Here is a 12,556-nt window from a genome sequence, read left to right on the forward strand (position 1 = left end):
ATTGACAGGGACTCTGTGTTTGTCCCAAAAACAGCCCTAGAACCTGGCCTGGAACCAGCGGGGGAAATTAAACAGAGACTGAAGTCACTAGGTCATTTTAATTGGTGAGACTCTAATCTCACCACCAGATATCCCTGGCACACTGTTTATCACGACACCTTACCAAGCGAACACAGAGGAGACTGGAGAAGCACTACGGACTGTGTGTTGAGATGCTGAACCTAGCTGGAAATAGCTGTCGGGGCGCCCACATAACAGTGACTCTGTGTAACTTACTGTAGCTCTTCAGGGAGAACAGGTGGAGACTTTACGGTAAGTACTGATGTTCTTGCGCGGATGGATGGTATGGAAAAACGCTTAGTACTTAGAAACATCAATATTCAGTGATCACAAATGGACAAAGATAAACGGATGACTCATATGAATGCCACTCTGCTGGTTGGGAGTAGCAGCTAGCAGCAATATTACACATTTCAGACCTAGCTGGTTCTACCTGTGGTCCGAACTCTGTATTTCTGGACCCTGGCAGTAAAAATCCAATCAACACCCCGCTCACATTTCTCTCTAGATTCTCTCACCATCCCTCCAGCGCTCTCTACCTGCCTCGTTTTGCTGCATTGCATTATTGATACGCCTTGACTTGGGCGGCTGTTAGCGAAGCCGTTAGAGCGTTGGGCCAGTAACCGAAAGGTTGCTGGTTCGAATACCTGAGCTGACAAGGTAAACAATCTGTCTATGCGCCCTTGAGCAAGGCACTGAACCTTCATTTGCTCCAGGGGAGCTGTACTACTATGACTGACCCTGTAAAACAACATATTTCACTGTACGTGACAATACAACGTAATGATATATTTGCAGCAAGAGGCAGGGAGGGACTTCACAGGCAAAATTGGGAAGTCTAAAGTACAGATTTTTTTATTATTCCCCAACACCCAGAGAGAGCGTACTTGGTACTGTATGTAGGGCCTGTGATCATCGGAATGATATGAACCAACTTGCCCAAGACTCACATCTGGCAAAGGAATTTGCTATGGTGGTTTATTTGGTGATGAAGTGGAGGAATATTTGGTAGTTAAGGTCATTTGGAAGATCCTAACACTGAACTAAATGAGCTAGAATGTAATGAGGCATGCAAAATGGTAGTGAGTGTTGCATTATTATCATTTGAAATGAATGTCCACTCTGTATAAGACTAAAGATTTCAGAATGTCAATACAATCCTCTTTGCCATCTTCGTCTGTGACATACTCTACATCAGTGTTTCCCAGCCAGGGGTACAAGGACCCCTGGGGGTACCTGACCTATCCACAGGGGGTACTTGAGAAGACTTATGAGACCATAGGCTTACTGGTAAAATGCACATGAGGTACTTCAGGGGTACTCCGGGCAGAGCAAAATGTACTTGGTGGTACAGTAACCAAAAAAAGGTTCCCCTCGGGTTACCATGGTAATTTGACTCTACTGGTCCTGAGCTACTGTTTCACATAGCGCCATGGTAGATTAGACTGTAATCCTGGATTTCCCCAATCCCAGTTAAGAGCCAAACAGGGTATACAGTACAACCATAAACCAGTAGTAACACCACATCCAGACAGAAAACTGATTACTACGACTGCATAAATTCTAGATTTTTCAGAATCCGTTTTTCGTAGACTTTGACAACGATGACAAATTCACAGTGATGACAATACAGAGAATTCTAATACTGTATGTAAAACTCACCAAATACACATTAATCATGTAATCTAAGCTGTCAAACAAGCTCAAAGCAAATGCAACAGTACATTCCACAAGTTCAGACAGAAAACCGATGTTCAACCTATTTACTGATTACCGTAGCTACAGTAGTTGAAATGCCGGCAGAGACACTTTGTACTACATATGCTACATCCACATAATGTACACTGTGCACTAATCCACAGGAGTCTAAATGGAGGAGGAAGGAGAGGGCAAGATGGTGGGAGGCAGAGAGTAGAGAGAGGGCGTGGCTTAGATTATCATCCAGCATAAACAATTCACCCTAAATTGCGTCAGAAAGGGATCCAGCTGCAGAGAAGCAGATTTAATGTAAAAATAGGTCAGTACTAACACCATGACGACCACCAGGCCCTAGGTCAGTACTAACACCATGACGACCACCAGGCCCTAGGTCAGTACTAACACCATGACGACCACCAGGCCCTAGGTCAGTACTAACACCATGACGACCACCAGGCCCTAGGTCAGTACTAACACCATGACGACCACCAGGCCCTAGGTCAGTACTAACACCATGACGACCACCAGAACCTAGGTCAGTACTAACACCATGACGACCACCAGGCCCTAGGTCAGTACTAACACCATGACGACCACCAGGCCCTAGGTCAGTACTAACACCATGACGACCACCAGGCCCTAGGTCAGTACTAACACCATGACGACCACCAGCAAATAGAAACAGGGAACACAAAACAGGTGTATCTCTCCTGTGACTCACACCCACATACAGCAGGTCAGGACCTGCCTGGTACCCAGCTCAACTACCAGCCTCTGAGGTAATAGTATATCTCTCTCACCCACATACAGCAGGTCAGGACCTGCCTGGTACCCAGCTCCTTCAGGGTTACTCGTTACTCCCGAGTGGCGCAGTGGTCTAAGGCTGTGCCACTAGAGATCCTGGTTCGAAACCAGGCTCTGTCGTAGCCGGCCGCGACCGGGAGACCCATGGGGCGGCGTGCAATTGGCCCAGCGTCGTCCAGGGTAGGGGAGGGAATGGCCGGCAGGGATGTAGCTCAGTTGATAGAGCATGGTGTTTGCAACGCCAGGGTTGTGGGTTCGATTCCCACAGGGGGTATGAAAAATAATAATGTATGCACTAACTGTAAGTCGCTCTGGATAAGAGCGTCTGCTAAAATGTAAACTACCAGCCTCTGAGGTAATATTATATCTCTAGCAGTTCTAGCCATTTTAGCCGAACACCCAAAATGTACAATATTTGTAGAGCCTTTGTCTTGTATAAGCATACATATCATACACAGGAGGCTGGTGAGGGGAGGACGGCTCATAATAATGGATGGAATGGACTGAATATAATGGTATCAAACTCATAGAAACCAGGTGTTTGATGTGTTTGAGACCATTACAATCATTTCGTTCCAGCCATTACTATGAGTCTGCCCTCCCCATTTAAAGTGCCACCAGCCACCACTGATATCATACCTCAGTCTTCAGTAATAACCTATGGTACTGTAAGTGAATGTGCATGAGTAGATAAACATTAATGTACAGGTAACTGCCAAAATAAAGGAAACACTTGAGTAAATGACGGATACAAAGTAAATTGAAAGCAGGTGTTTCCGCACAGGTGTGGTTCCTGAGGTAATTAAGAAATTAACATGCCAGCATGTTTAGGGTCATAGGATGACAATGCCACCATCCAGAGGGCAGGAGTGGTCACTGAATGGTTTGATGAGCATGAAAACGATGTAAACCATATGCCATGGCCGTCTCAGTCACCAGACCTCAACCCAATTCAACACTTATGGGGGATTCTGAGATGGCTTTTTCCATCGACAAAACACGATGTGACGGAATTTCTCATTGCATTGAAGCTGTTCAGGCTCGTAGTAGCCCAACGCCCTATTAAAACGCTTTATGTTGGTGTGTCATTTATTTTGACAGTTACGTATTAGACATTTTTGTCATTTAGCAGACGCTCTTATCCAGAGCAACTTACAGTAGTGAGTGCCTACATTTTCTTACCTGTCCCCCGTGGGAATCGAACCCACAACCCTGGCATTGCAAGTGCCATGCTCTACCAACTGAGCTACACGGGAACCAACTGAGCCACCCGTATGTAACAACACAATACACAAAGCACAGCAACATCCATGTACTTGCATTGCGAGTGTCCCGGCAGCATTACAGACCTGTACACCTAGAATATAATGGACCCAAAAGACCACAGTCAAAACAGGGAGAGTAGTATTGTACTGCCCAGGGGTCCTAGGGCCAGATGTATATCCTCATGCTAAACACACGTGTACACACACACCCTTCTGACTCCTATAGATGAAACTGTACTATACTGTCCTCCTATACTGTAATTGGAGACATTATTAGTGTAATCATCAAACTATCAATTCCACTAACAACTCTAAGCATCTCCATATCTATACTTAGACATATTTGCATGACAGAAAATAAAGCATGAGTATTAAAATGTGTAATTTGGGTAGCATGAGAAAATCTCTAGTGAAGAGGTGTTATCGTAGTCAAGGTAACGTCTCCCTGAGGAAAAGCTATTCAGAACAAAGGTAGAGATTGAATGACTCGGACAGTATAAGCAGTTTTTGTAGAGCTCAGTAAAGCAGGACTCCACAGTGCAGGCATCCTGTAGTTTCTCAAGGTTGGTACAAATTAAGTGAGGCACCCTGTAAACCAAAATCATGCAGATAAAGTGATATGTTAGGGGATTAGGGGAAAATGGTTACAGTTTGTGTGTGTGTGTGTGTGCTTGAAGGACGTATGTGGGTGTAACTGTTTACTATATGTGCCAGCATACATAGAGGTGGCCAGAACCTTGTCCCTGGATTTAACACCAATCGCTTAGTGACGCATCACAGAAGACTGTCGACTGTGTCGCCGTCTGAGGAGAGACACACTGTTCAATTATTCATCAGCACAGCTTTTACCAAGGACATCTCCCCGTCATCCTCCATACCTCCACATCCAGGCCAAAATCATGGTACCTCTACCAAGCACGGGTGTATTTTGCTGGGGTAAGTACAGCAGTGGTGTCCCCCTCCCTGGTTCTCTTGAATCCGGCCACAAAACATGTATCGGTCCCATAATCCATAAACACATAGGATAGGGTGTCCAATCAAAAACGGCAATGGGTAAAATATGTTAATTGTGTAGATAATCCTCTAAGAAAACCAATGGTCCAAACCTCATGTCTCTCTATCATAATCCGTTCAAAAGTTCTTGGAGTTTTTACACTTGTAGGAGGGCCAGACTTGGGTGACTAAATCAATGGCCAGAGAACAAAAGTGGTCAAAAATCTGGAAAATTGCATTGCATCAGCAAGGCTGGATTCTGTGCAAGAATTAAGGCTACTGGCTACCTGACAGGATCAGTTTCCAGTTGAACTCGTCATCTTTCTTCTTGAATCCGCAGGACATAAAACAATATAGAGGTAAGATAGGTGACGAGACATGACATGTAGTATTTTCATATTTTAGTATATACTTTTCATATTAATTTAAAATTCCTGCTCTTTTTCAAAGATTTCTCACAAAAACAAAGGTATCTCTGTGAAATGTCAAAGGAGCACTGAGCATACAGCAAACTTTTTTATTTTCACAGCCTTTTTACATTTAATTCAGCTCAAGTCATGCTAATTTAGCTTTGCGCGACCCGTGGAAACAACTTTGAAGACGACGACCACAAAAATGTAAAATCCTCTAAATGTATGAGAAACCTGCACCACTATGTCAGCGAGAACTTTTAGTGTAATCTCACTCCTGTGTGTTATTAGTACACAGTGAGATAGGGTGCATCAGTGCTGCTCTGCAGTGCAGTGTCAGTGGGTTACCATAGTACACTGATGCAGGGAGGGAACGTGTAAACTCATAATGTGAGGATTAACTCCGGATGTGTCTCCACTCAAAGTACCTCAACTTGGCCCATCGCACAACTGGGTAAGAAGACACAAAAGGGGTGGAATGGAATATAAATTAGAAAGTAAGTAAAAATTGATTGATTTAAGTATTATTATTTTTTAGAAAAAAAAAAGGGTGATAGCAGCTCACAGAAATGACCGAAACAACTGTTGTCACAACTAGTCATGCCAACTGATGTCAGCTTATGACCACTGACTTCCTGTCACTGTCATGACACCATCAGCTATTTGGCTAGAAATAACCATCATTTCCTAGAATTGGTTACCTTTTCCCTTTCCACACAAAGAGGACGCTACATAGCTACACCAGCATGGTGAGAGAGGACCGGGCCTCCTGGCCAAAACACACAGATGGGAGACAGGATGTTTTTCACTGAATCTCTCTTTTTCCCTTCCCCCTGTTGGACAGAGCAATGTTTTCTTTGGTTATGCCCTCAGTGATGCAATTACAACACACATCTTCTGTCCTGCACCAGACTAAGAGATAGAGGACTGCTGCCAGTTCAGGTCATAGAGGTGATGAAGGGGCATTACTGTAGGACGGACGTCACTCACAGCCAACCAAATGGACAAAAGCCAGCTAGTCAAGCTTACTGTAGATGGGACAGACACACACATGCAGACAGACAGAGCCACACACACACACACACAAACACACACTGACCTCCAGTTCAGTAGTAGAGTCTGGACACATAGTTTCATGAATGAAATGACAGCCATCGCTCTCCGAATGACAACATCTGGTCTTTGTACTAGTTGGCAACAGAGATGAAGACAAAGCCCTATTAAGATATTACTCTGAGAGGTGACAGTCTGCTTAGAGACTGGTGATGCATGAAACCATTCATATCCCAAAGGAAATGTGTTTATGTGGGGAGGGGAGAGAAAAAAAGAGAGAGAGAGAGAGGGAGAGAGAGAGGGAGAGAGAATGAGAGGGGGGGGGGGGGGGGGGGGGGGGGAATAGAGGGAGAGAGAGTTGATCACTGTCCGCAGTGCAGGGAGACACCTGCTGCCCTCCTCCTCCTCCTCCTCCTCCTCCTCCTCCTCCTCTCCTCTCCTCATCCTCTCCCTCTCCTGACACGGCACGGCCACAGGAATATTGATCTGATGCTAAGTATTCATACTGTGTCTCCTATTCACACTGTATAATGTAGTAGGCCACTGCCGGATATACTTGGTCTACTGTACTCGGAAATAATGTGTTTGCGTGTGTGTGTGTGTGTGTGTGTGTGTGTGTGTGTGTGTGTGTGTGTGTGTGTGTGTGTGATGCTCATAATGCAAAATAGTAGATTTATTTATACTCTTCACTGTGTCCAGCTTGATAACAGTCATTTATAGTCTCTTCACTGTGTCCAGCTTGATAACAGTCATTTATAGTCTCTTCACTGTGTCCAGCTTGATAACAGTCATTTATAGTCTCTTCACTCCGTCCAGCTTGACAACAGTCATTTATAGTCTATTCACTCTGTCCAGCTTGACAACAGTCATTTATAGTCTATTCACGCTGTCCAGCTTGATAACAGTCATTTATAGTCTCTTCACTGTGTCCAGCTTGATAACAGTCATGTATAGTCTCTTCACTGTGTCCAGCTTGATAACAGTCATTTATAGTCTCTTCACTGTGTCCAGCTTGATAACAGTCATTTATAGTCTCTTCACTCTGTCCAGCTTGACAACAGTTATTTATAGTCTATTCACTCTGTCCAGCTTGACAACAGTCATTTATAGTATATTCACGCTGTCCAGCTTGATAACAGTCATTTATAGTCTCTTCACTGTGTCCAGCTTGATAACAGTCATTTATAATCTCTTCACTGTGTCCAGCTTGACAACAGTCATTTATAGTCTATTCACTCTGTCCAGCTTGACAACATTCATTTATAGTCTATTCACTCTGTCCAGCTTGATAACAGTCATTTATAGTCTATTCACTCTGTCCAGCTTGATAACAGTCATTTATAGTCTCTTCACTGTGTCCAGCTTGATAACAGTAATCGAAACTAAAGCTACACAGTCAGGGAGCATCAACTATTCTAAAAGTGATGGACACATTTTGAGTGCGGTAAAGACCGAACGCGGCCCGTGGGAAAAATAAGCTTGCCACCCCTGGTCTATTCCCCCCCCACTTCCCTCAACCCCTCTGACTTTGAAGCGCTCCAAACAGACAAGTTCCAATGTCCATACTAGCACACTACATAGAATGCATGCCTATTGCTTCATTGTTCATACTCAGTGACATGCCAGTGTGGACATTGGGACAAACCCTAGTCTGTTTCCATCTTGACTGAACTGACATGAGGTCAATTGTTTTGGCATAATAGATCATTGATTGCTGTCGATGTAAACTGAACCAGAGAACTTGTTCCCCAAACCCCAAAATGTTATCCATGAATCCATTTTAGGACTGTAGAGTTCACCACATCAGAGAGAGCAGCCCAACGATCCCAGTCATCATCATCTCCTCTGACTCCAGTGAACAACACAAAAACAATGCGCAGCGAATCTCCCCAGCAGGTAAAAGGGTCCCGCGTCTAAATCTGACTACCGGATTTAGACTGGTTAGAACTTAGAACAAAGTAGCCTAAGGGTTAGTTTTGCCATGTAGAGTGTATTGTCTGGTTCAGAGTAGTCTATACTCTGAACCAGACAATACAGACTCAAAATAAGGTGTGGTTCACGATAACTCACACAGTGTTCACAGTAATGACTTGAGATGTGAGCAGGTGTGGTTCACGATAACTCACACAGTGTTCACAGTAATGACTTGAGATGTGAGCAGGTGTGGTTCATGATAACTCACACAGTGTTCACAGTAATGACTTGAGATGTGAGCAGGTGTGGTTCACGATAACTCACACAGTGTTCACAGTAATGACTTGAGATGTGAGCAGGTGTGGTTCACGATAACTCACACAGTGTTCACAGTAATGACTTGAGATGTGAGCAGGTGTGGTTCACGATAACTCACACAGTGTTCACAGTAATGACTTGAGATGTGAGCAGGTGTGGTTCACGATAACTCACACAGTGTTCACAGTAATGACTTGAGATGTGAGCAGGTGTGGTTCACGATAACTCACACAGTGTTCACAGTAATGGCTTGAGATGTGAGCAGGTCTTATTTTCCAATACTGCTGCATCAATCTCCTTAGACACAGCAGAACAGTCATGTATCTGTCTATGGACACTGTGTGCTTGGGTAGAAACTGAAAAAATAGACATGCACACACACCCACACAAACACACAAACTCGCTCTATACCCGGACCCAGTTGTGTCACACTGGGAACCACAGGACGTCCCAGTCAATAAGGTAAGCACACCATGTACTGGAACACCAGTTAGTCCCCCAACACACCATGTACTGGAACACCAGTTAGTCCCCCAACACACCATGTACTGGAACACCAGTTAGTCCCCCAACACACCATGTACTGGAACACCAGTTACTCCCCCAACACACCATGTACTGGAACACCAGTTACTCCCCCAACACACCATGTACTGGAACACCAGTTAGTCCCCCAACACACCATGTACTGGAACACCAGTTAGTCCCCCAACACACCATGTACTGGAACACCAGTTAGTCCCCCAACACACCATGTACTGGAACACCAGTTAGTCCCCCAACACACCATGTACTGGAACACCAGTTAGTCCCCCAACACACCATGTACTGGAACACCAGTTAGTACCCCAACACACCATGTACTGGAACACCAGTTAGTCCCCCAACACACCATGTACTGGAACACCAGTTACTCCCCCAACACACCATGTACTGGAACACCAGTTAGTCCCCCAACACACCATGTACTGGAACACCAGTTAGTCCCCCAACACACCATGTACTGGAACACCAGTTAGTCCCCCAACACACCATGTACTGGAACACCAGTTAGTCCCCCAACACACACACTGGTGCCTATCCCTCCCTGTCCTCCTGCCCCACACAAACACACCTGCATGTCTGCCCCCCCCCCCTAGGGATGTATAGTGGTATAAAGATGTAAACTACTATAAGAGGGGATGTGTGTATATATATATATATATATATATATATATATATATATATATATATATATATATATATATATATATATATATATAGATAGATAGAGATATATATATATCTATATATATATATGCTACACAGAGACAACGCATCTATGCTGCGATCAGCCTGGCGTGTAGGGTACCAAGGTACTGCGTAGACTTACTGGCACCGCACCAGGACTACATCACAGGTAGGGATTGGTGCCAGGAGAGGACGTCCAGGGAGGATGCCTGTCCATGGGCAGAGATCGATGCCTTTCTGAGCATGGATGTGGGGAGGGTAGAACATTTTTAGTTGGTGGTGAACTTCTGATTCTTTTGAATGGTGGTGCTATTGGTTGGAGAGATGGCAGCTGAAGAATGGGTATTCCTCATCCTTTAGCTGTGGTCACAGTAAGCAGTGGATGTGGTGGTGTAGATGGTGGTGGTGTAGATAGTGGTGGTGGTGTAGATGGTGGTGGTGTAGATAGTGGTGGTGGTGGTGGTGGTGGTGTAGATGGTGGTGGTGTAGATGGTGGTAGTGGTGGTGGTGTAGATGGTGGTGGTGGTGGTGTAGATAGTGGTGGTGGTGGTGGTGGTGTAGATGGTGGTAGTGGTGGTGGTGTAGATGGTGGTGGTGTAGATAGTGGTGGTGGTGGTGGTGTAGATGGTGGTAGTGGTGGTGGTGTAGATGGTGGTGGTGGTGTAGATGGTGGTGGTGTAGATGATGGTGTAGATGGTGGTGGTGGTGTAGATGGTGGTAGTGGTGGTGGTGTAGATGGTGGTGGTGGTGTAGATGGTGGTGGTGTAGATGGTGGTGGTGTAGATGGTGGTGGTGGTGGTGGTGTAGATGGTGGTGGTGGTGTAGATGGTGGTGGTGGTGTAGATGGTGGTGGTGTAGATGGTGGTGGTGGTGTAGATGGTGGTGGTGGTGTAGATGGTGGTGGTGTAGATGGTGGTGGTGGTGTAGATGGTGGTGGTGGTGTAGATGGTGGTGGTGTAGATGGTGGTGGTGTAGATGGTGGTGGTGGTGTAGGTGGTGGTGGTGGTGTAGATGGTGGTGTAGATGGAGGTGGTGTAGATGGTGGTGGTGGTGTAGATGGTGGTGGTGTAGGTGGCGGTGGTGTAGATGGTGGTGGTGGTGTAGATGGTGGTGGTGTAGATGGTGGTGGTGGTGTAGATGGTGGTGTAGATGGTGGTGTAGATGGTGGTGGTGGTGTAGATGGTGGTGGTGGTGTAGATGGTGGTGGTGGTGGTGGTGTAGATGGTGGTGGTGGTGGTTCAAAAGAGACATGATAGGGAGATGGAAATGGAGAATGGGTCCTCACACCTGGGTGGAGTTGGTTAGCTTGGTTTCAGATATGAAAGATGGGTGGAATGATGGAAGATGGGTATTCCTCCTCATACCTTGATGATGCGGTTGATGATGATGGTGGGGTGAGAAGGTATGTGACTATGTGGAAGGTAATAGTCAGGAGGTGTTGGATGTGAGAATGGGCAGGTGAAGGCAAAACATTATGGGTACCGAGCTGTCTATCCCTCGTACCTTGCGTTTGCGCTCAGCCCGTTCCCGGGAACGTATCCTCCTCTGACGGGCTTTCTCCAGAGCCTTCAGGTCAGGACCCTGCTGCTCCACCAGCTCCACCCTGGCCTTCTTAATGTGGGCCGCGGCGTGCGCCATGGCTGAGTGCTACCTTCTATTACAGCGATTCCAGAAAAATCTCCCCAAACCTCCTTTAAAATTCCCCCAAAGACTCCCAGAGTCCCAAAGAGCAGCAACGCCAGCGAAGGGTTAAAATAAATAGATTCCCAGCGGGTGACTTTCCGCCGAGAGCAGGTAGACGTTTGAGCCGAGCCGTCCGCTCCCACAACTCTGCGGGAAAGCAGAGGGGGAGGACGGAAAGAAGAGAGAGAAAGAGAGAGAGGTGTAGCCACTAGTCGTCTATGCCTCCAGCTACCACCACCACATATGAACTGCTCTTGCTCTACATACAGAGCCCCACTCCCTGGAACTCTGCATCTGATGTTTGGAGTGTGTGTGTGTGTGTGGATAGAGAGAGGGAGAGAGAGTGATAGAGCGAGAGAGAGGGAGAGAGAGGGAGAGAGAGAGAGAGAGAGAGAGAGAGAGAGGAGGGGGCAGGTCTGATACACGCCACCAGAGGTAAGCTGAGAGAGAGAGAGAGAGAGAGAGAGAGAGAGAGAGAGAGTTAGAGAGAGAGTTAGAGAGAGAGAGAGAGAGAGAGAGAGAGAGAGAGAGGGAAAGAGAGAGAGAGAGAGAGAGTGAGAGAGGAGGGGGCAGGTCTGATACACGCCACCAGAGGTAAGCTGAGAGAGAGAGAGAGAGAGAGAGAGAGAGAGAGAGAGAGAGAGACAGAGAGACAGAGAGACAGAGAGACAGAGAGACAGAGAGAGAGTTAGAGATCCAGCTGCTGTGGGAATCTTCAGTTTTAGTATCTGTCTGTCAGTTATCCCAAATACAAGACTTCCCCACTAATCACGTAATGGGGGTAGAAAGAGGTGAGGGAGGGGGATACGGTGGCTGAGAACACTGCTTACATTTGGTTGGAAGGAGCCATGTGCGCCGAACCGACGGGGACACAGAGGAGATACAGGAAATCTCCCTTAAATACCTTGCTCTTCCCCCCTTACAATGGAGTAAAATGGTACAGTCTGCTGCTGCAGATTTCACAGCTCGAGCACACATACACATACGTCAGATTCATTCCTTACTGTACACAAACACTTCTTTGCCTAGAGCCATGAAACAAATAAAGGAGTGTATAAAATCTAAGAATAGTATGAAAGCACCAGCATTACGATTCCACAGCCAAACAGGAAAATAGTAATATATTTC

At 46.0% G+C, this 12,556-nt stretch overlaps 1 protein-coding gene across 1 annotated transcript in view; it reads right to left on the reverse strand.

Moving 5' to 3' along the window:
- Positions 1-11,383, reverse strand: part of LOC311132601 (ankyrin-2-like) — a gene marked incomplete at both ends in the record, with an annotated part of 131,786 nt that extends 120,403 nt beyond the window's left edge. Inside the window, 1 exon segment of the mRNA XM_084165852.1 lies at positions 11,249-11,383. Within this exon segment, the coding sequence (XP_084021978.1) occupies positions 11,249-11,383 (135 nt within the window).
- Between the last annotated feature and the right edge of the window lie 1,173 nt (positions 11,384-12,556).

The sequence above is a fragment of the Coregonus lavaretus genome (genome assembly GCF_964263955.1).
Source record: "Coregonus lavaretus genome assembly, chromosome: 7".
NCBI classification, from domain to species: Eukaryota; Metazoa; Chordata; class Actinopteri; order Salmoniformes; family Salmonidae; genus Coregonus; species Coregonus lavaretus.